The 24093-nt window shown below is 40.3% G+C and overlaps 1 protein-coding gene across 3 annotated transcripts; it reads left to right on the top strand.

Moving 5' to 3' along the window:
- Window positions 1–6257: 6257 nt before the first annotated feature.
- On the top strand, window positions 6258–21294 carry LOC125407009 (C-type lectin domain family 4 member A-like). Of its 3 annotated transcripts, XM_087904262.1 has the most exons (8): window positions 6264–6329; window positions 9325–9407; window positions 9703–9986; window positions 11317–11433; window positions 14686–14787; window positions 18151–18302; window positions 19145–19257; window positions 20819–21294. In XM_087904262.1, exons 3-8 carry the CDS (start codon window positions 9905–9907, stop codon window positions 20958–20960), a joined length of 708 nt encoding a protein of 235 aa, XP_087760388.1. In that variant the 5' UTR covers window positions 6264–6329; window positions 9325–9407; window positions 9703–9904; the 3' UTR covers window positions 20961–21294. The 3 variants fall into 3 exon arrangements, with proteins under 3 accessions (XP_087760390.1, XP_087760388.1, XP_087760389.1); XM_087904264.1 differs by lacking the exon at window positions 11317–11433 and having other exon boundaries at window positions 6258–6329; XM_087904263.1 differs by lacking the exons at window positions 6264–6329; window positions 9325–9407 and having other exon boundaries at window positions 9479–9986.
- The last annotated feature ends 2799 nt before the right edge of the window (window positions 21295–24093 follow it).

Below are 24093 nucleotides of genomic sequence, written 5' to 3'. Positions count from 1 at the left end.
AAAATGGAATAACCCAATGTATCTTATCAGATCACCATGGTTTAAAATTAGAGGTCAACAGCAATACTAATTCCAGAAAGCTTACAAACACATGGAAATTAAACAATGCTCACCTGAATCATCAATGGGTCAAGGAAGAAATAAGGTGAGAAATTAAAGACTTCCTGAAATTCAATGAAAATGACTACACAACATACCCAAATTTATAGGACACAATGAAAGCAGTGTTAAGAGGCAAGTTCATAGCACTAAATGTCTACATAAAGAAGCTGGAAAAATCCCACACTAGTGAATTAATGGAACATTTGAAAACTTTAGAACAAAAAGAAGCAAACTCACCCAAGAGAATTAGATGGCAGGAAATAATCAAATTGAGAGCTGAAATCAACAATATAGAAACAGAAAACAATACAAAGAATCAATGAGACAAAAAGTTGGTTTTTCAAGAAAATCAACGAAATAGACAAACCTTTATCCAAACCAACCAAAAGGCAGAGAGAGAAAACCCAAATTAACAAAATCAGAAATGAAAAAAGGGACATAACAACATACACGGAAAAATACAAAGAATCATCAGGTCATATTTTGAAAACCTGTACTTTACAAAATTGGAAAACTTAAAAGAAATGGACACCTTTCTGGATAAGTATTGCTTACCAAAATTAAATCAAGACCAGATAAGGAAATTAAACAGACCTATAACTGCTGAAGAAATAGAAATAGTCATCAAAAGTCTAGCAACCAAAAAAAGTCCAGGACCAGATGGTTTTGGCTCAGAATTCTACAAGATTTTCAAAGAAGAACTAATATCAATACTCCTCAAATTATTCCACACAATAGAAACAGAAGGAACATTGCCAAAATCTTTTTATGAGGCTACAATTACCCAGATGCCCAAATCACAGAAAGACATTACAGAAAGAGAATTACAGTCCAATCTCACTCATGAACATTGTTGCAAAAATATTCAATAAAATACTGGCAAATCACATTCAAGAACACATCTGAACTATCATCTACTATGGCTAAGTCGCCTTTATCCCAGAGATGCAGGGATGGTTCAACATATGAATATCTGTCAATGTTATCCAATATATAAACAAACTGAAAAATAAAAATAATATGATCATCTCATTAGATGCTGAAAAGGCTTTTGACAAAATACAAAATCCCTTCACGATAAAGGTCTTGGAGAGAACAGGGGTACAAGGAACATACCCAAACATAATAAAGGCAATATACAGCAAACCAATAGCCAACATCAAAGTAAATGGAGAGAAATTCCCAGAGATCCCACTGAAATCAGGAACAAGATATGGTTGTCCACTCTCACCATATCTTTCAATTATAGTTCTTGAGGTCTTAGCTAGGGCAATAAGACACCAAGAGTAAGTCAAGGGGATGCAAATCAGAAAAGAAGAAGTCAAACTTTCACTATTTGCTGATGATATGATAGTTTACATAAGTGACCCCAAAAATTCTACCAAGGAACTTCTACAACTCATAAACATTTTCAGTAATGTAGCAGGATACAAGATTAACTAAAAAAAAAATCAGTAACCCTCCTGTACTCAGATGATAAAAGTACTGAGAAAGAAATCAGAGAAATATCACCATTCACAGTAGCCACAAATAGCATAAAATATCTTGGAGTAACTAACCAAACAAGCAGAAGACTTGTATGACAAGAACTTTAAATCTTTAAGGAAAGAAATTGAAGAAAACACCAGAAAGGGGAAGATCTCCCATGTTCTTGGGTTGGTAGAATTAACATAGTAAAAATGTAATCTTACCAAAAGCAAGTTACAGATTCAATACAATGCTTATCAAAATCCAAGCAAAATTCTTTACAGACCTTGAAAAAAATGGGACTCAAATTCATATGGAAAAGCAAAAAACCCAGGATAGCCAAGACAATCCTGTACAAGAAAAGAACTTCTGGAGACATCGCAATCCCTGACTTCAAACTCTAGTACAGAGCTACAGTACTGAAAAAAGCCTGGTATTGGCATAAAAACAGACAGGAGGAAAAATGTAACCGAATCGAAGACCCATGTATTAATCCACACACCTTCGAACACTTGATTTTTGACAAAGAAGAAAAACATATCATATGGAAAAAGGAAAACATATTTAACAAATTGTGCTGTCATAACTGGATAGCAACATGTCAGAGAATAAAAATAGACCCATATCTATCCCATGCAAAAAACTCAGGTCCAAATTGATCAAAGACCTCAACGTAAAGCCAGCCACACTGAATCTTATAGAAGAGAAAGCGGGAAGTACACTTGAATGCATTGGCACAGGAGACCACTTCCTAAATATAACCCCACCAGCACAGACACTGAGAGAAACAATTAATAAATGGGACCTCTTGAAACTGAAAAGCTTCTGTAAAGCAAAGGAAATGGTCAACAAGACAAAACGACAACCTATAAAATGGAAAAAGACCTTCACTAACCCCACATCAGACAGAGGTCTGATCTACAAAATATACAAAGAACTCAAGGAATTAGTCATCAAAGAACAAAGAATCCAATAAAATAATGGAGAGCAGGCCTAAACAGAGAACTCTCAGCAGAGGAATCTAAAATGGTTGAAAGATACTTAAGGAAATGTTCAATATCTTTAGTAATCAGAGAAACCCAAATCAAAACAACTCTAAGATTCCATCTTACACCTGTAAGAATGGCAAAGATCAAAAACTCTGATGGCAACTTATGTTGGAGAGGTTGTGGGGTAAAGGGAACACTCCTGCATTGCTGGTGGGAATACAAGCTGGAACAGCCCCTTTGAATGTCAGTGTGGTGAGTTCTCAGAAAATTAGGAAGCAACCTTCCTCAAGACTCAGTAAGACCACTTTTGGGTATATATCCAAAGGATGCTCAATTGTGCCACAAAGACATGTGCTCAACTATGTTCATAGCAGGAGTGTTTGTCATATCCAGAACCTGGAAACAACCTAAATGCCCCTCGACCAAAGATTGGATATGGAAAATGTGGTACATTTACACAATGGAGTACTACACAGCAGAAAAAAATAACGGCATCTTGAATTTTTCAGGAAAATGGATGGAGCTAGAAAACATCATTTTGAGGGAGGTAACCCAGAAAGACAATTACCACATGTACTCACTCATAAGTGGTTTTTAAACATAAAACAAAGAAAACCAGCCTACAAACCACATTCCCGGAGGACCTAGACAACAATGGGGACCCTAAGAGAGACATCATAGATCTAATCTACATAGGAAGTAGAAAAAGACAAGATCTCCTGAGTAAATTGGTAGCATGGGGACCTTGGGGGAGGGTTGAAGGGAAAGAGAGTTGTAGGAAGGGAAGCAGAGAAAAATGTAGAGCTCAATAAAAATAATTATAATAAAAAAGAACTGGCTGAGAAAAATACATTGCTTGCCTTGCACTTTGTTAATCTATGACAAGTTTTTAGACATAAATGTATGCAGTTCTTTGGGAATAATTTGTTTTCACCTATAATATGTAAAATGTTTAATCATGCTACAGTAATGGGGAACATGCTGCTTTTCATCATAATCATTCACTTGAGGAAAAATTGAATGTAACCACATTGCCATTTTTATTTTGCTTGAAAGATTTTTTAGGGGGCATAAAAATTAAAAAGAGAATAATAACAGAGGTAGAAGGAAAACATCAGCTAAGATGAAGAAGGAAAACAACAGGGTAGGTGAACAGAATAAAGAAAGAGCAGATTAGGAGCAGCCGAAAGAGAAAAATAAAGAATGACATTTTGACCCCTCAGATAGTCTCCAGGGTGGGGGGCAGTTTCACCTATTCCACACCTCCTCCTCAGTACCTGATCTGCTGGGGTTCCCTGGGCAGTGAGGTACGACTTTAACATTCTGATTGCATAAAGTCAACAGTCACGAAGTTATTGGAAATGAAGAAGGTGTGTAGAAGTTTCTTTTGATTGGAATACGATGATTTAAGTTTGTTTCTATACACCTAAACCTCAGATGCATAGATTTAGTTGGGTTCATATAACATATTTTAGGAAAGGGTATTCATTTTAGAGGACCTTTGCAGTAGACAACAAAAACAGACTAAAAACCAAAACAACTACTCCTGCCCCCAACAACCCAGGACAATGTAATATCACCAAGGAATAGGAATTTGGAGGTGAAAGAGAAATAAAGAGAGAACCGAGTGATTGTTCCATTGTAGGAGAGGTGGGTGTAGAACGAAACAGGTGGCGAAAGGCACAGGAAACAGCAGCAAGCAAGTCTAGGCAAAATTGAGGAAGTCATCATCTCCCAACAGTTAGGAGGAAAAGAACCAGTAGTTTGGATAATATGCTAAGTTTCATCAAAGATGACTGCTACATGGACAGGAGGAGCCATTCATACCCATTTCAGGAACACTTTGGTAAATTAGCAGAAGTGAAAGCCAGCATCTAGTGATTCAAGGAACTAGTGGAGATGAGGAAGAAAAAAGGGGAAATTCAATTTCTAGAGGAAAGGTGAGTTAGCTTTAAGTTAGGTACACCATGAAAGTGTGGGTACACTGAGAAGTCAGAGTTCACTGGGGCCGAGGGAAAGGAAAGGAAAGAACGAAATCAATCTCCTTTTGATCAGTGTCGGGCTCTTTTCTAACTTCCATGCTCGGGAAACCAGGAACTTCTCTGAATTAACTCATTTCTCCCTCTTCTTTCCTGGGCTTTGCACATATTTCATCAAATTTATCACCTAAGATGTAGTCTTTAGTGTGTCCTACATTAAATGCTGGAGAGTCTCCAGGGTCATGGATCTGTCCTGTCATCCAGCTCTTCCTGTGGATATTTGTGGTCATAAAATCACTAGGAGTGAGATTATATTGGTTGTTGGGTGATGGATTGTGTGTGTGTGTGTGTGTGTGTGTGTGTGTGTGTGTGTGTGTATGTGTGTGTGTTAGGGTCTCATATAGCCCAGGTTAACCATGAACTAAACAAACCAACTACACTAACTTGTATAGTTAAGGATGACCTGAAACTTCTGATCTTCCTCATTCTAATTCCCAAGTGCTAGGGCCACAGCCAGAACACTATGGTGATGAAGAATCTTATCTAGGCAGCCTCTAACTACTCAAGTAGTTGAACATTTATAGACTTGGTTTTTGCAAAGAATGTAGGAAGGTGAAATAAAATTGAGACTTACTACTATAAGGAAAGAATGCTTTTTTATTCTGTTTTACACCTTTGTTTATAAAATATTTTCAGCTTCTTGAAGAAAAAGCAAGCATAAAAGAACTGAATTTTTGTATACTTTGGACATCAGACCTTTGTCTGATGAGGGGTTGGTGAAGATCTTCTCCCAGTCGGAAGGTCACCTTTTTGTCTTACTGACAGTGTCTTTTGCTTTACAGAAGCTTTTCAGTATCAGGAGGTCCCATTTATTCATTGATTCTCTTATTGTCTGTGCTACTGGGTTCTACCTAGGAAGTGGTCTCCTGTGCCCATGTCTTGTAGACTACTTCCCACTTTCTCTTCTATCAGGTTCAAAGTGGTCAGATTAATGTTGAGGTCTTTCATCCATTTGGACTTTAGTTTTGTGCATGGTGATAGATACGGATCTTTATGTGGGCACTTAGTGCTATGAACTTTCCTCTTTCATTGTGTCCCATAGGTTTGGGTATGATGTGTCTTTGTTTTCAACGAATTCAAGGAAGACTTTAATTTCTTTCTTTATTTCTTTCTTGACCCAGGGTTGGTTCAGTAGTTGGCTGTTCAGTTTCCATGAGTTTGTAGGCTTTCTGGGGTTTGAATTGTTGTTGAATTCTAGCTTTATTGCATGGTGATCTGATAGTACTCAAGAAACTAGACACTAAAACTCTAATTAACCCAATTAAAAAATGGGGTACATTCAAAGGAAATGAGCCCAAGAATAAGTACAAAAGTCAGAGTTCTACTCAGTCACACACTCAAGAATCCCATAAAAACACTAAATTGAAGGCCATAATATATACAGAGGACCTGATGCAGGTTGTATAGGCTCTGTGAGTTCATATGAGCATTTATCTTGTTGATTTAGAGGGCCTTGTTCTGGTTTCCTCAGTCCCCTCTGGCTCTTACACTCTTTCTGTCTACTCTTCTGAGGGATTCCCTGAGCTCTGAGGAGAAGGGTTTAATGCTGCAGGAGCTCCTTCCACTCCTTCAGGCAACAGTCGCTGAGATACCAGCCCATTGGGGCGTGGTCTCTCTCTCTTTAAAAAAGCAGCGGCTGTCCTCCACTCTCTCTCTGACTTCCGGCTCTGCTTCCGGCTTCTAGACTCCTTTCCTGTTGGCGCAGAGGGGTTGTTGTCTGGGACGGTAATCTGTAAGTTTTTTCCCCTTTGAATAAATAACCATTCTATTAATCATAAAAAAAGAACTGAATTTTTACAGGATTGGAGTGTACAAAACGGCATTCACTTGAAAGGTAAAAACCTAGCATGCCTCAAGTCATCATTTCCAACAAGATTCTCGGGTAGATCCATCAGCAATGGGCACCGTGGGGGCACAACATCACACCACATGCTCAGTACCAGCTGCCTGGGAGTCCTTTTCAGAGGTTTCCAGTCAGGCAGGATTGGGATGTGTGGACGCCTAGTGTCAATGATGGAGAGTTTCAGGGAGGGAGAGCCAATGCCGGCATAAATAGATGTTAACTAGATACAGAAAGGAGCGTCAGAAAGTATAAAGCAGATTTGATGGTGTGCATGTGAGCATCTTCAGGGAGTCATCTCAAGTGTTTAAGATTTTATTTTTTAATTAAAACACATATCGATGCCTGTGCCTTTGTGTGGGTTTGTGTATGTGAGTGCAGTGCCTGTGGAGGGCAGAGGAGGGTGTCGGATCCCTGGAGCTGGAGTTATACGTGGTTGTGAGCCTAAGGTTGTGAGTGATAGGAACTGAACTCCAGTCCTCTGCGAGAGCAGTGCACACTCTTAACCACTGAGCCTTTTCTGTAGAGTCCCTCAAGTGTTTTCAGTGTGTGTGTGTGTGTGTGTGTGTGTGTGTGTGTGTGTGTGTGTGATCTTTCTCAGTTACAGTGTTTACAGACCATAATTTACTCAATATTTTTGTTTTTGTTGTGTTTGTCAAGACAGGGTTTCACTGTGTAACAGCCTTGGCTGTCCTGGAACTAGCACTGTAGACCAGGCTGGCCTGGAACTCACAGAGATCCACCTGTACCTCTGTCTCCCAGGTACTGGGATTAAAGCCTGTGTCACCACTGCCTGGCAATATATAAAGCATGTTTTCAATCCCAATTGGCAGATGTGTTCAGGTGATTTTCATTGGTCAATAAAATGAGAATGAATCTGATTCTCTAAATACAGGAGGCCATTATGTGTTCATCTTACAAGGAGCTGTTATTTTCTATGATCTGGTTCCAAAATGATAAATGTGGCAAAAGTTGAACAGAATTATTGTTACCCATGGTCAGACTCTTAGGATATATACAAATGAGAAATATTTGTTGTTGTAAGTTATTTGAATATTGTGCATGGTTTCTTCTAGTGTATATGAGATATGATAACTTTAGAAATATATTTTGCTGGGAGAGTAAAACCTCTGAGTATCTGTGACTGGAATAAAGTGGTATGTAGGAATATTTATCACCATGGAAATACTCAATAGGTTTAACAATTACACAGGGCTGTATATACTCTGTCATATCTGGTTTCCTTTCTTGAAGTATTCAGGAAGTTACTTAGTGAAGAATGGTGTGGGAAGGGGAAGGTCTGTGGAAGGATCAGGTGTGGGGCAGCAATGGTCTCTTTGAGGGTGTGAAAATCCAAGCTGGGTGACCGTGCAGAGCACTGTCTTGACTGGAGCCCAGGTATTGAGAGGAATGCCAGCATGCTGGAGAGAAAGTGTCTGGATTCAGAAGTGAGTCTATAAGCAGCAGCCTGGTGTGAGACGTCAGAGCCTGAGAGGTGAGGAGGGAAGCTCTGCTATGGAGCTGTCACTTGGAGGGAGTCTGTGCTCAAGCATAGCGAGGAAAGTAGCAACTCATATGTCCCCTCCTGTGGGGAGTCAGAACTCCAAATAGGTGTGTGTGTGTGGTGGGGGGGTACTGATGGGTGGAACTGGGCATTTGAAAGGTTGAGGAGGGTACCCAGGCAGAGTGTGGAGAGCATGCCAGCATTGGTGTTAGCTCCATTGTGGGTTGGGATTCAGGACATAGAGGTTGAAAGGAGCTTCCTTGCACAAGGCAGACCAGGTGTGGGTAAAGAGCATCTCTTTGGTGGACATCAATGTGGGACCTTAGTGTCTAGTATGGTAAGGAGAGAATACTTGCCTGATTGGGGATATCCAGGGATTGGGTCTTGGTGGTCAGATAGGCCAAGGACGGTGTCTGTGCAGAAGGCAGAGCTGGTATGGGTTTCAGAGACTGGCAAGGTAAGAGTGCTGTCTACCTGGGGTATAGCTCTGTGTGGCCCCTCAATACCTTCAAGAGTGATGGGGGCTTCTGCCTATGGAGGTGACCTTGGCAGACTGCTAAAGTCTCAAGGGGAAGTGGAGATGCCTCAGGGATTAGCACCAAGAGTCAGAGGACAAGCCTGGTGAAGGAGGCTTTCCTCAGCCATGGGGTGAGAACTTCAGCAAGGTGTCTGGTCCTGAGAGGGAAAGTCCAGCTAAAGGAGGAAGACATCGGTGCAGAGGACATAGGCTCGACCTGAGGCTGGAGCCCATCCTGGAGAGGCAGGCGTAGTGGAGGATGTGGGAGGGTGATGGACAACATCCTAGAGATACCACTTGAGAGCCAGCAATCTAGATAATGAACGTAGTTTTTTTTTTTCCAGCCACAGATCTAGGTTAGAAATGCAGAAATTTGGGAAATAAAATGGAACCTGTGGCATCACATTAAAATGGGGGTAATAGTGTCAGCTCATGTTTTTTTAGTATGTTTGAATACAAACTGGAGAGAAAACCTAGTAATACAAATTAAATGAGTGTGTGTGTGTGCGCACACACGCTTATGCACCTGCTGTTTGCTTGCTATGTGTGTGAACATGGGAGTAGCTAGAGGGAATCCCAAGAAGGGGAGTGTTTGGAAGAGCTGAAGGCTGCACATGTGGGTCCTAGTTTGTTTCCCCTCCCATGTATTGTGATCCATTAATTCTCACAATCCATTAATTGTCCCAACAGTTCAGCGAACCCACGAAGCTCCTGCTGAGCAGGGCAGGGAGCCAGACAAGAGAGGCACCAGGAGAGAGACAGCTTCCTCCCACAGCTGCTACCCAGAGCTCTTACAGGATGTGGCCCGTGGCACGGTGAGTGGAGCGGCCCATGCAGTGAGTTATGAATTCATTTTACGTACTTAGGTGCAGCTTCTGAAGCAACTGGACTGAGCCTTGCCTTCCTGCTGCCGGAGGCAGCTGAGGGGGAAGTGGGAGCCCACACAATGGTGAGGAGGCCAAGAATGTGGTATCAGAATTTGCCTGTTCCGTCAAAATGGATGTCTTTGTGCCTTAAGTGTTTGCTCACGCTGTCTGGTTTCGTCCGAAACCATTTTTTGCTTATAGTCGGGCATGAATTTATGTTTGCTGCAGAGCGTTTTAGGACAGAATTCTCTGAGGGCATGGTTCCTCTTCTCCCCTCCTTCCTGTTTCTTTCCTTCCCCCTTTGAGTTCCCACTTTATAGATTTGCATAGTATGCTGAGTAGGTATGAACGCTGCAATTCTTATTTTCTTGTTTTAAGATGTTGCGACTCTGCGTGTGTGGCCCAAGTGATTCTGTGTTGGGGTTTCTTATCCTCACGTGATCTATCCCAGCGGGAAATCCCTCTTCTCTTATACAATTGTGTAATATGACAACTTATCACCGTGTTCGGTTCTCACATACCACGAGTTTTTGGGAGGAGACGAGGTGCGTTACCTGAGGGAGGCAGGTCTTTTCTTGATATGGCTTCAGAAATCACGTATGCAGAAGTGAGATTCAAGAATGAATCCAACTCTTCAGGTCCCTACTCAGATTCTGCTACAGGTAAAAAATATTCTGGACTTAATGTAGGGGGAAAGATGAAGGAAGGGTGATGTTGGTTACTGATTCTCTGAGTGCTCTTGACTGGGTTTTGACTGGAGTCGCAGTGGGTCGAATTATTTGCAGAGTGACTTTAAGGACGGTAGAGCTGTCTAGTGGGAAAGAAAAGTTTTCTTGGCATTTGTTTTGCTCTTTCTGTTTACAGAAATTATTCCTTGCATCTTGCTGCCTTTCCAGCTATATAAAAATGAACAGAAAACAAAATAATACAAAAAAATAAAAAAAAACAAAATAATACTTTTCAATATTGAGCTCTCCCCTCTATGCTTGACAGGATATTGCAACTTTACGAAAACTGTTTCTGTGTTTGGAGTTTTTTTTTTTTTTCTTGAAGGAACTTTTTCTTTTATACTGTAGAGCAAAGCAGAGTTTCTCCCTTGGTCGGCAATTGCTCTGCCACTAAACTGTACCTTCATCTAGCAACTGGTTTTCAGTCATGAGACTGGACTAGCAGACTGACCTTAGGCTAAAGAAGTGGAATACAATTAGAAATATTTAGCTCTTATTGTACATGTGTCTTTAATGTTTGGGCAGTCTGGAAGCTATTTGAATACCTAGTGCCGCAACTACAGGAAAGAACACAGAGAAAACACAATGGCATGAAAATGTGCTTATACTGGGTGGTGGTGGCGCACACCTTTAACCCCAGCCCTCGGGAGGCAGGCAGATCTCTGTGAGTTTGAGGCCAGCAAGGTCTACAGACGAGTTCCAAGACAGCTAGGACTGTTATCCAGAGAAACCCTATCTTAAAAAAATGTACTTATGATACTGTGTAAAGGAAAAATCGTAGGACCGGCAGCAGTATTTGTGTTGTGTTGCCATGTGCGACAACACAGTATGTGTGCACCTTTTCACATTTGCTGAAAGGACCAGTGTGGTGTGATTCCAGCACTCCTGAGGCAGAGGCGGGAGGATCACTGTGGATTTGAGGCCAGCCTGGACTACATATGAGTTCCAGACCAGCCTGGTCTACATAGTGGGAGCCTAGCTTATTACACCCCCCACCACCCAAAAAAAACCCATCAAGTGTTTTGTATATATATATATATATATATATATATATATATATATATATATTTCAGATTTCAAAAGTACTAATATCGGTATTTCAATAGTGTGTGTTTTTATTCTTTGCAGTGTTTTTACAATGGACATCATTTTTCTATTATTTAAATATCCACACTGTTAGTAATTGTGAGATGTGGAGGAGAAGGGAAATGAGGAGGGAGGATGGAACTTGTTACTCATGAAATGAATGTGGTTCTCCTTCCAGCTCCCAAAGCGAAGCCTACCCCACATCTAAGTAAGCCTGGTTTTCCTTCGCTGCTTTTTACATCACTGATGGCCATTTTCCTGCTGCTGGCCATCTCATTCTTAGTTGCTTTTATCTGTAAGTATCCCAAGCGAACCACTGGGCGACGTCTGCCTTAGGTGAAGGGAGGTTCCACTGTAGCACTTGACATTTAACAGAATACGAAGAACAGATATTCTCAGAGGGAAAAATAATTCAAGGGATTGGATTGTGACTTTTACTTTGCCCTTGGATTTAGCTATTGTCTTAGAATAAAAGGTATTCTTTCTCACTAGGGAAACTGAAGTGTATTTATGAGTGTATGTGGGGTTGTGGAGTGAATTCTGTGGAGTGTTGTCTTTGATAGACTGGGAGATCAAATCTATATTTTCTCATTGGCATTGAGAAGTCGAAGTCAAGCTGTGTGTGTAGACAAGCTGTGTGTGTAGACAACAAACTGTATGTGTAGACAAGCTGCGTGTGACAAGGTCTCCTTCATCTTGGGATGAGCTTGTGGACAAGAAGGAGCTAGGAAGTAATTAACCAAGAACTGTTCTTCAGCTAATTTCTAATTGTTTCTGTCCTGTCCAGGATGAGTAAAATCTACAAGCAAACTGAGCAAATGGGTAAATTTCTGCTCATCAAAGATTAGAGACCCTCTGAAAACTTTAAATGCATACAAACTAGTATATTTAGGATGTTTTACTCACTCATTTCATCAGTTAATGTCAAGTGGTAGCCCTTTACTGTGTCACACAGCGAGTTCAACAGAGTCCAGAAAGAACACAGACTCTGTTCTCCAGAAGTGTAGAGGGAAGTCAATGAATCAGTGGCAGTCAGGTGCAGACACACATTCGTACCAGCTACTCAGGATGTTGAGATAGAAGGACAGCAAGTGCGGAGCTAGCCGGGACTATGTAAAAACTCTGTGTCGAAAAAGAGATAATGAAGAAAAACTGGGCTAGCGTCTGCAGCACTGTCCAGGAAGTCCTGTGGCAACAGAGATTTCCTAGAAGAGGCGACATCTAGAGCTGTATATCAGGAATGTCACAGAGTTGTGTGAGACAGAAGCCTGAACAGCTGAAGTGCTAAGTGAAGAAGAAATATTTCCCTAGGTAGACAAAGCAGGATCAGAGCATGTGCGGTGCTCCTTTATGAAAAGACTTAGTTTTTCTCCTAAATAATATATTTTTTTATTAAGTATGCTTTTTTTTTGCTAAATAAATCAGCATACAATTAATGAGCTAAGATGACTTATTTATCTTATGCTTCTACAGTATGGCAATTTAGGCCGCTCTCCACTTGTTGGCTCCTCTGGTCCTAGCTGAACTTAGGCATGCGTATGCGGTCAGTTACGGGTCCAGGCACCTCAGCTTCTGGAAAGAGGAGACCAGCTGGAATGACTAACAGTATAATCCACCTTTATACGATTCCTTGGGATGGCCTGGGCTTGTTTACATAGCAGATTGCAGACTTCCAAGATTGAAGGTGACTACGAGCCAGGCCTCTCAAAAAATTTAATGTGAGTGCTGTAGAAATGGCTGAGTGGTTAAGAGCACTGGCTGCTCTTCCAGAGGTCCTGAGTTCAATTCCCAGCAACTACATGGTGGCTCACATTCATCTGTAATGAGATCTTGTTTCTTCTCTTCTATCTGCAGGTAGACAGAACACTGCATATATAAAACAATGAATAAATAAATCTTTAAAAAAATTAACTTACAAGTAGATCAGAGTGGACTCTGCACATTCTCTTGGCTAAAGAAAGTCTGTGTGAGGCACCTCACACAGAAGACTTCACCTTTTTTTCTTTCCCTCCCTCCCTTCTTCTTCTTCTTCTTCTTCTTCTTCTTCTTCTTCTTCTTCTTCTTCTTCTTCTTCTTCTTCTTCTCTCTCTCTCTCTCTCTCTCTCTCTCTCTCTCTCTCTCTTTCTTCACCAGGAAAATTTCAAAATCATATTGCAATGGTGTGTGGATACAGAAGTTAAAGGTTGTGGGTTTTTTTTTTGCAAAGCCTCATAGTCATAAAGAACAATTGCAACATTCCAAATATAGAACTGATGCAGCTAAATTTAGGTTATCGATGGCACTTTTGCAGAAATCTGACAATTGAGCCATTAGAACAAATAGAGAAATGGTGGAAAGGGCAGCTTGTAACCTGATAATATGACAAGTGTCTGAAGGGCACGAGAGGAGGTTGCATGGATGGTAAAGGGCACAGGACCAAGGAAATAGGTTCTTGGTAAATATCAAGATCCAGGGATTAAGAGATCCAAGACGTGCAGTGTCACTTCAATATTCTGATGTTGTGAACTCTGCAACAGCAACCATGAAGTCATGAAGAAGTAGACAGTAAACGATAAGTCACAGGTTTAGGTTGGTAGGTGCTGATTTGAGTTTTGGGACATACTGAGTCAAGCCTAATATGTTTGTGTTTAGTGAGCACAGAATCTTGCACACATAGGTAGCAGGCAAAACCATAGCAATACATGACATCACTTAGGAAGATTCTGCACGAGGAGGAGGAGGCACCATAAGAAGACTGTAAGAAGTGTGACATTTTATAGGAGTGGATGGAGGGAGAAGAGACTATAGGAGACAAGAAGTGATGGTAAAAATGGTGAGCCAAAACCAGGACAACAATGGCATAAAGAACTGAGAAGGAAGAGAAGTGGGGTCAAGTCCAGTAGCAAGATGGCTGAAAAGTGCCCTGGGATATTATTGAGGATTCATTTCAAACTTGTTAGTGAAATGGAGAAGGCAAATGTGGCGGGGTGAGGAGGATGAGGACACAGGAAGGAAAGTGAAGAAATTTAGCTCTAGAAAAGTCAGTCAGCTTCAAACCAGGAGAGAGCGAGAGTGTGTGCATGGAGGAGTGAGTCTGTTGAGGTAAAGGGGGTTTAAGGAGGAAAACATGGATCCATAGATACATGTTGAGTTATTTTTTATTTCACATTCTAAAATACCTAGAGCCACCCAAAATTAGCTAATCCCCTTTCCTCCCAAAGCCAAGGCAGTTTACATCCTTAAATATGAGTATCTATGTCTGCTTCCCCTCCTACAAGAGTTTGTATTTTCATCTTACATTAATCACTGAAGGATATGACTCACTCTCTTTGGAGCCGTGACAACAGGCCTTCCCTGCCTTTTAAATCACTGGTCTTTCTATGAGTCCTGGAAGTACCTGTGATTTAAAATAGGAGTCTGAGGACGCCATTGACAGTGGGATTATGGGGATTGTAGTCAAGCCCTGTCTACTTAGGCAATCAGGACTTAATACCAGTAAACAGAAAATAGAGAGCCACAGTTCTTTCATGAAACTGAATAATTTTGGTTCTGTTTGTTTGTTTTACAGTTTATTTTCAAAAGTACTCTCAACTCCTTGAAGAAAAGAAAGCTATAAAAGATCTAACTCACACAGAATTGAACTGCAAGAATAACCCTTCACACGTAGAAGGTAAGAATTTAATGTGCCTAAGAGTTTGGTTGCTGGCTATAGAGTGTAATGGTTCCATATAGGTCTTTCTTCTTTCATCCTTTCTTTCTTCCTTTCTTTCTTTCCTTCCTTCCTTCCTTCCTTCCTTCCTTCCTTCCTTCCTTCCTTTCTTTCTTTCTTTCTTTCTTTCTTTCTTTCTTTCTTTCTTTCCATTTATTCTTCTCTCATCCATTACATCACAGCTGCCATTCTCCCTCTCTACACTCCTCTCAGTTCTCTTCTCCATTCTCCCCCAGATCCATTCCTCTTCCATTTCACTCCAAAAAGGAGCAGGTCTCTTGGGGACATCAACTGGGGATGAAAAGATTCCCAAGAACAGTGCAAGAATAAGAGACACCCCTTTTCCACTGTTAGAAGTTCCCAAGAACACCAAGCTACACAACCATAACATGTATGCAGAATGTAGTCTGGTATCCTCAACATCTCTGGCTCCTACAAACCCTCCTCTCCTTTTGTGAAGGGTTCCCCAAGCTCTGTCTAAAGTTTGGCTGCAGGTCTCTGCATCTGCTCCCATCAGTTGCTGGATGAAGCCTCTTGGATGACAATTGGACTAGCCACCGATCTATGAGTATAGTAGAATATCATTAGGAATAATTTCATTGATTTTTGAATGATCCCTGCATCTCTGGGATGAAGCTGACTTGACCACAGTGGATGATGTTTTTGATGAGTTCTTGGATATGGTTTGAGAGTATTTCCTTGAGTATTTTTGCATCAGTGTTCATGAGGGAAACTGGTCTGTAATTATCTTTCTTTGTTAAATCTTTGTGTGGTTTGGGTATCAGGGAGTTTGTGGTCTCATAAAAAGAATTTGGCAATGTTCCTTACGTTTCTACTTTGTGAAATAATTGGAGGAGTAATGGCATTAGCTCTTTGAAAGTTTGGTAGAATTCCATGCTAAAACTGTGTGGTCCTAGGATTTTTTTAGTCAGGAGACTTTTAATGACTGCTCCTATTTTTTTAGGGGTTATAGGTCTTTTAAATTGTTTATCAAATTTTTATTTAACTTTGGTAAGTGGTATCTATAGAGAAAATTATCCATTTATTTTTGATTTTTCAGTTTTGTGAAGTATAGATTTTTAAAGTATAATCTAATGATTCTTTGGGTTTCCTGAGTGTCTTTCTTTATGTCCACCTTTTTTTTTGTTTCTGATTTTGTTAATTTGGATATTCTCTTTCCATCTTTTAGTTAGTTTGGATAAGGGCTTGTCTATCTTGTTAATTTTCTCAAAGAAGTGACTCTTTGTATTGTTCTCTTTGTTTCTATTTTGATTATTTCAGGCCCCAGATTGATTGTTTCTTCCTGCCATCCCCTCTTCTTGGATGGATTTTTTTTTTATTATTCTAGAGCTTTCACACGTGCTGTTAAGTTACTGGCATAAGATCTCTCCATTTTCCTTTTGTAGGCATATGAAGTGCTATGAAAAATCCTCTGGGCAGCACTTTCATTGTGTCCCTTAGACTTAGGCATGCTCTGCATTCATTATCATTGAATTCTAGGAAGTCTTCTATTTGTTTCTTTTTTCTACCTTGGCCTAACAGTCATTCAGTAGAGAGTTGTTCAGCTTCAGTGAGTCTGTAGGCTTTCTGTTGTTGCTGTAGCTGTTGAAACCCAGTTTTAATTAGTGGTAGTCTAATAGGATCTATTTTAATTTTCTTATATCTCTTGAGACTTGCTTTGTGACTGACGATGTGCTTGATTTTGGAGAAGGTTCTGTGATGTGCTGAGAATAAGGTAAATTCTTTTGCGTTTGGGCAAAATGTTCTGTAGCCATCTGTTAGGTCCATTTGGTTCAGAATGCCTGTTAGCTCCAGTATTTCTCTGTTTAGTTTTTGCCTGGATGACCCATTCATTGGTGAGAGTGGAGTATTGCAGCCTCTCACTGTTGATGTGTGAGGGAAGATATATAAGTTAAGCTTCAGTAGTGTATCTTTTACAAACTTGGGTGCCCTTGCATTTGGTCATCTTGGTGGATTTTTTCTTTGATGAGTATGAAGTGTACTTCCTCATTTCTTTTAATTATTTTTGGTTTGAAGTCGATTGTTTTTTAGATATTAGAATTCCGGTTCCAGGTTGCTTCTTAGTTCGATCAGCTTGAAATAGCTTTTCTCAACTCTGCTCTGAGGTAATGTATATCTTTGATATTGAGGTCTGTTTCTTGTATGCAGAAGGATGGATCATATTTTTTAATCCATTCTTGCAGTCTGTGTACTTTTATTGGGGAATTAAGTCCATTGATATTTAGAGATATTAATGACAAATGATTGTTAATTACTGTTACTTTGTTGTTGCTGTTATTTTTGGTATGTGTGTGTATGCACATGCTTCCCCTCTTTCGTTTTTGTTGGTGTGAGAGTATTTATTGCATGTGTTTTCATAGATGTAGTTAACTTCCTTGGGTTGAAATTTTCTTTCTAGTGTCTTCTGTAGGGCTGGAATTATGGATAGATATTGTTTGAATTTAACTTCATCATGAAATATCTTGTTTTCTCCATCTATGATGATTGAAAGTTTTGCTGGATATAGTATTCTGGGCTGACATTAACAGTCTCTTAGATCATGCAGTGCATCTGTTTAGGCCCTTCTGGTGTTTAGAATCTCCCTTGTGAAAACAGGTGTATTTCTGATAGATCTGCCTTTATATGTTGCTTGCTCTTTTTCCCTTGCAGCTTTTAGTATTCTTTCTTTGCTTTGTATGTTTCATTATTATGTGGTGAGGGGACTTCCTTTTCTGCTTCAATATATTTGGTATTCCATATGCTTTTGGACCTTTATAGGCAACTCCCTTAAAAAAAGATTTATTTATTGTATATACAGTGTTCTGCATGTATGACTGCAGAGCACAAGAGGGCACCAGATCTCATTATGGATGGTTGTGAGTCACCATGTGGTTGCTGGAAATTGAACTCAGGACAACTGGAACATCAGACAGTGCTCTTAACCATCTTCTCCAGCCCAAGAACTCCTTTAGATTAGAAAAAATTTCTTCTATTGTTTTTGTTTCTCCTGATTTTTCTGTCACCTCCATTCTACTATAACCACTTCATTTTAAAAAGATTACTCTATCAATTTTTTTCAATTATGAAATAGAAAAACACATTATTAAAGATATAAAGAGCTATACTTACAACATGTTTGATGATGAGCAAGGGGCCCTGATGCTAGTGCATATGAATGGGCACCGAGGTAGCCTGGCACCCAAGTGGGGGTGCTCCTTGTTGCATCTGAAGAAGTGGGATGTTCCGACACCTATGTAGTCTAAGCACACAGTAGCTTTTAAATGACTTCATGACATTGCACTTACATTTCCTTCCTCCCCAAAGACAAAGTCTGGAGCTGTTGCCCAAAGGACTGGAAGCCATTTAGTTCCCACTGCTACTTCATTTCCACTGACTCGGCATCTTGGAGCAAGAGTCAGGAGAAGTGCTCCAGCATGGGTGCTCATCTGATGGTGGTCCACAGCCAGGAAGAACAGGTGCATCCTGGGAGCGAGTGGGGCCTGGGCCCAGCCTGCTGTCTGCCCTTTTTACTAAGAGGGAGTTTTGTTGACTTGGGTGTTGGTGCTGTGGCAGAAGGCTTGCCATCAGGTAGCCGGAAAGGTTGCTTCAGCCTTGGCATTCTACACCCTGCTCCCGCTGCAGTGAACTAAACAACCCACAGGAACCATGGCAACAGAAATGCAGTGCCTGAGGGTGAAGGGAAGGATGGGATGTTTCTGTTTGAAAGACCTATTTGTGATTTAGCACTCTAAGGCCTCCTGTAGTACCAGATGTCTAACAGGGGAGGGCGCAGAGCTGACTAGGGAAAGGGGATCCAATCAGGAAAGTCACAGCCAACCATCAGAAATGAAATACCTGGAGTTATGAATGGAGAATGATTAAATCTGTAAAACTCTCCAGCACAACCTTCAAGAACAGTGTTGGGGAAGAAAAGAGGAGAGTGAGTCTGATATGAGAATTCTCATGACCGTGAACAGAGATCGTTTCTGATGTCATGGTGTCAATGAGGGATGACTTTGTGTCCTGTTCAGCTGGGGGAAGATGGCACTCCAGTCTTTGATCTGCTTTGTCTTCTCATTCCTGTGTGACCAGAAAAATGCCAGTCGAACTATCACAGTGTTCCTCTGAAATGTACAATTATTGTGTATTAATCCAAGATTTGAAGACTAATTAAGGGCCTAGAGAGATGAACTAGGATTTGATTATTATGTATTTGCATATGTGCATTAAAAATAATTTTTAGAAGATCTTAACAGATCTATAACAGAAAAATAAGCACTCAATACAGGCTGAATGCTATGTCTTTCTTTCCTCTTAGGATTTCATCACTAAGATCCTGAGACGTGATGCTGCTTATTTTATTGGACTTTCAGATCCAGGACATCGACAGTGGCAATGGGTTGATCAGACACCGTACAATAAAAGTGCTACGTGAGTCTAGAGTTACCCAGAGGAGTCCTGGGTCCTGTGCCATGAGAAGACTTTAGGGTTTCCAGCTGTTGGTTATGAAACTACAACAGCTCAGTCCTGGTGTGGGTGCTGGAGATGGAGTTACCTTTAATCCCCGTTTACTCATCACAGGAGTCCTGTGAGACCCGTGATGCTGACACTCCAGGAGAGATGAGGAATTGAGGTAGAAGAGTGCAGGATGATAAGTACCCAGGGTGCCCAACCAGGTGCTTACAGATGGGGGGGGGGTTATTGTGCTTTCAGTCACTCATCTATACTTGAAAAAGTCGGATCTATTTTTATTTTCATTTGTGTGTCTATGTGTCTCTCTGTGAGTGTGTGCCTTGTGTATGTAGGTGCTCAAGGAGCCTATAAGAGCGTGTTGGGTTCACTGGAGCTGGGGTCACAGGTGGTATGACTGTACCAATATGAGTGTTGGGAACAGAGCTTTCACATGTTACTTTCACGTGTTCTAGAAAAACAGTAAGCATTCTTAATCTCTGAGCCATGTCTTCAACTTTCATTTATATCTTTATGAAGCACAATTAATAATAACTCAGAGAGAGAAATTGATCCAAAAATCAAAGCAGCCAGTCACTGGCTCTTACCTCAACCTCAATCTGAAATGGCGATCCTGACTCCAGGAATCTCAGAATGAGGCTGAGACTGAGAACTGTCCCCTCCCATTTTATAATCCTCTCTAGTTCCAGGATTAAAGATGTGCACCACTACCACCTGGTTTTTAAGGCAAACTAGTGTGGCTACTGGGATTAAAGGTGTGTGTCATTACTGCCTGGTCTGTAAGGCTGACCAGTGTGACTGTTTTACTTTTCTGATCCTCAGACAAGCTTTATTTATTAAAATACAAATGAAATGCCACTATATCTTTATAATAAAATTTAATATCAAGATCATAACTTGATTTCTCATAAATCAAAAACCCTCAGTCTGATATTGTTATGTATCATATTTATATAATTATATAATTATTTAAAAGCTCCAATATGTTAGTATGCTCCCATATTCTATCAGATTTCTGTTGTGAGGTATTTCACACAGTTTTCAGAGAAAAAACTTTTTCAGTTTTCAGAGAAAAAAAATAGGAATCCAGGATTTTAAATTATTTTTTTAGTTGACAGAAATAAGTAGATTATCCAGATATTTTAACTAGCTCCCCGGTCTCTAAAATAAGACTGATGTAAGATGAAAGAAATCTTTATTAAAACACAAGAATAAGAAGAGACATTTCCAGCATATAAATAAACGCATGGATTGACAGTCCCCGGATACCAAGACCTAGGGATGAAGTAGCCCCTGGGATGTGTGCTGGAGGAACAGTTAAGTACCAAGCTGAGAGAATATAGAATGCGGCAGGCCATGTTTTCCAGGAAAAGGTCAGATACGGGTGGTGGGGAACGGTTGATTTGTACACACTAGAATCTGATTTCCACAGATTCCAACCTCATCCCCAGGCTTGCTTACCCTTGCTTTCTCTTTCCCAGCATTACTGTGGAAACACCTGATGCTCTTTCCTCCCTTGCAGGTTCTGGCGCAAAGGTGAGCCCAGCAGCAACGGCGAACAATGTGTTATAATAAATCATTCACTTTCTGAGTGGGGCTGGAATGACATCGTTTGCAGTAATAAACAGAAGTCAGTTTGTCAGATGAAGAAAATATACTTATGAAAAAGCAGTCTCCATGGACATGGGGCTGCATTTTTATTTACCATTACACAGATACCTGGAAAGTTTCTCATGTGGAAGAGATGTCCACAGAATTTCATTAGGAAGCAAATGATTGTTATCATATGTACTTGTTTCTTCATCCACTTACTCCTTCATACAACAACCTTTTATTTAGAATTTCCATGAACCAGACCACTATACATTGATCCTTTTGTCCACACCATTTATTCTCACAATTGTATGATATGTTCTCTCCATCTGTTTTTTTCTATGATTTAATCTGCCTTTGGCTTTATTTACTTGTACTTGAGAAATAAAATTCTGTAATTCTGTATATTTAAGATATAGTGTCTGGATATATATATATATATATATATATATATATATATATATGCTGTGAAAATAGTTATACAAAGCATGTTAACACCATCCATTATTTAACATAGTTGCCATTGTGTGTGCGCGCGCGCGCGTGTGTGTGTGTGTGTGTTAAGAATACTTAAGAACTATCTAAGAAAGTTCAGATCCACAGGATGGTGCTAATTGTCATCATTCTGTTGTATCTTGAACCCTCGGATTTTATTTGACAGTTTATGTCCTTTCTTCAACATTTCAGAGATCCCGACATCTGACCCCTTGCCACCCAGATTCTTCTAATTCCTGCGCTTTATGTTTTCAGACATTGTCTGTAAGTGTTGTCATACAGTGATCCATCTTTGATTGTTTCCTGTAGATGAACACCCTCCACAGTCGTTCACTGTTAACACATCAGTGGATGTTCATTTTATGGTGGACTAGTATCTAATACACACACAGATAGTCATTAAAAATTTACTATCCAATAATCTACTGACATGCAGGTTGTTTGCAAGTTTTCACTTTTGTGTGTGATACTGGAAAGAGCATAAATATGGATGTCTTTAGGTGATGATAATTTATGTTATGTTATTTTGTATCCCAAAGTGAGATGGCTACATCATGTGTAATTCCATAGCCAGTGTTTGGAGGCGCTTCTGTACTGGGTTATGTGACAGTTGTATCAGTTCAGTTTCCTGGTGCCAGTGCATAAGATTTACCTTAAATATTTTGTGTTTTAGCATTCTTAGACATGGATTTTTTTTCTATTTCTATGGAACTGAAAAGAACTTTTCTATGATTACCACTTATCCAGCCAGTGCACAAAGCTCATTTATGAAGTCTAATGTGTGTGTGTGAGCTATGTATGTATTATGTAGAGATTTTAGGGTTTTCTCTGTAGATGATCATAGCATCATTAAAGAGAGATAGTTACACTTCCATTCCGTGTGTGGAAATGTGAACAGTATGGACAGAAAATGTCCGCTGTTGCTTTCTCCCACTGGAGGGTCGCTGCCTGAAGACTACTTCCCTGTAGACACTGCTCCTGTGAGAGTAGCTAAACCTGCCTCCGTGTTCAGCTGTATGTAATAAACACTCTGGGCTTCTGGGGTGTTGCACCTTCCCATCAGCAAGCCCAACCCACCTGATCCCAGCCTGTCTGCATCCGTGTCTTTGTCCAGCCTTCAGTGTCTGTCCTTTTTTCATTCTTTCATCTCCCCCAGCCATGACTCTGGAACCCAAGTCATGCAAGATGCAGCACATTGCAAACTGAGACCTTCTGAATTCTTTTCCTTGGCTGCTTTTCCCTGTCAGGTCTTCCAGTGAATAGGAGTGGTGGGCGAGGGCATCGTCGTTCCTGATGCTAAAGGAGCGATTTCAACTTTTCGGTGTTGAATGTGGTGCTGGCTGTGAAGTTTGTCACTAATGTATAGTTCCTTTGATGGTGATTTGTGTCACTAGTGTATAGTTCCTTTGATGGCGATTCGTGTTTCAGGTAGTTGTACTGTCATCAAACATCTTACAGAACGTCTCCCTGTGTATTGTTCTATCTAATGAGTTGCAAAAAGCATCCTCCCTAGCCACCCACACGCAGTAGTTTCTGTTTTGTGTGTTGCTCAATTGATGTTTGAGGACAATCTTGGGTTATAGTTTAATCTTAGATAATAAAGAATGAGAAAATAAACCCAACTTGTAATGTAACTTCAGTGCTGCTTAAAAAAACCCACGAACTTACATATCTACTATAAATATGAGAAACATTAAATATATTTTATTTGCTATTTCATGAAAACCACACTAAAATGCCTTTCAGCAAGTGAAAGTTTGCATCTTTTGACACAAGGAATCCTGACTAAATTGTCATAGAAAAGAATACTGTATTCAATGGCTTCCTTCTTCAAACATTTCCCGTAGCAGCATAACAATGACAAAAGGAAACAGGCAAGTCTTGCTCAGCCCCGAGACAGTGGGGCACAGGTTTCTCAGTGTTCACATAACCAGTTACATGAGTCCATGTGTAAAACAGAACTGCCGTGGCTCCTGAGGTGGTGTTTCCATCTTTGTGGGGAGTTGGACGTTAACAATCTAGCCAAATCTGCTCGGAAAAGGAAAGCAGGGGTAACATTCAGTAAACTGAACCAACTGCTTTTTAGAAAGATCATATTCACTTCACCATGAACCAACTTTACTTAAACCCAACAAAATATTCTGCTAGCCCTTCACCATCATGTATGAATGAAATCACAGGGCAAATTAAAAGTCATAAGATGACTGGTTTACAGTAAGTAGGCAATGGATATTAGTCACCAGTAGCCTCTTTGGCATGAGCTGTCAAATCTCCCTCTTCTGACTTCATAATCCCAGTCAAATATCAGCTTTGTTCCAGAAAAGTCTTCCATCAGTGTACTACCCTAGAAAACGTCTTTGTGCCTATTGACATTGGGGCAAGAGAACCCAGTGACCTGACCTGGTGCTTCAGTCTAGCCTTGTGCTACCTCTCTTTCCTACAGGATGGCACACTGCTAAACAAAAGCCTTGTCTTTCTCAACCAAACCCATATCTATTTATTATTTTGGTTTCGAGATACAGTTTTACTATGTAGGTTGCCCTGGCTGGCCTTAAACTCACAGAGATCCACCTGCCTCTGCCTCCCAGGTGCTAGGATTAAAGCTGTGTACCATTTTCAATCTGTTGAGAGTCTTTAAAATTATGTATGTGCACTAAGTTTTTCAGATACATTTGATAAATTATTGAATTTGCCAAGATTTCTTTTCTT

The sequence above is a fragment of the Myodes glareolus genome, chromosome 3, assembly GCF_982192425.1.
Source record: "Myodes glareolus chromosome 3, mMyoGla1.1, whole genome shotgun sequence".
Classification (NCBI taxonomy): domain Eukaryota; kingdom Metazoa; phylum Chordata; class Mammalia; order Rodentia; family Cricetidae; genus Myodes; species Myodes glareolus.
The sequence above is the reverse complement of the archived record's forward strand: the minus strand, read 5'-3'. Positions and strand labels throughout refer to the sequence as shown.

Bases quoted from the DNA above. Each gene is read 5' to 3' on its own strand.
- LOC125407009 (XM_087904262.1), top strand. From the start codon at position 9,905: ATGGCTTCAGAAATCACGTATGCAGAAGTGAGATTCAAGAATGAATCC. The intron at 9,987-11,316 runs GTAAAAAATATT...TTCTCCTTCCAG, and splicing joins CTACTCAGATTCTGCTACAG to CTCCCAAAGCGAAGCCTACC. The intron at 14,788-18,150 runs GTAAGAATTTAA...TCCTCCCCAAAG, and splicing joins TAACCCTTCACACGTAGAAG to ACAAAGTCTGGAGCTGTTGC.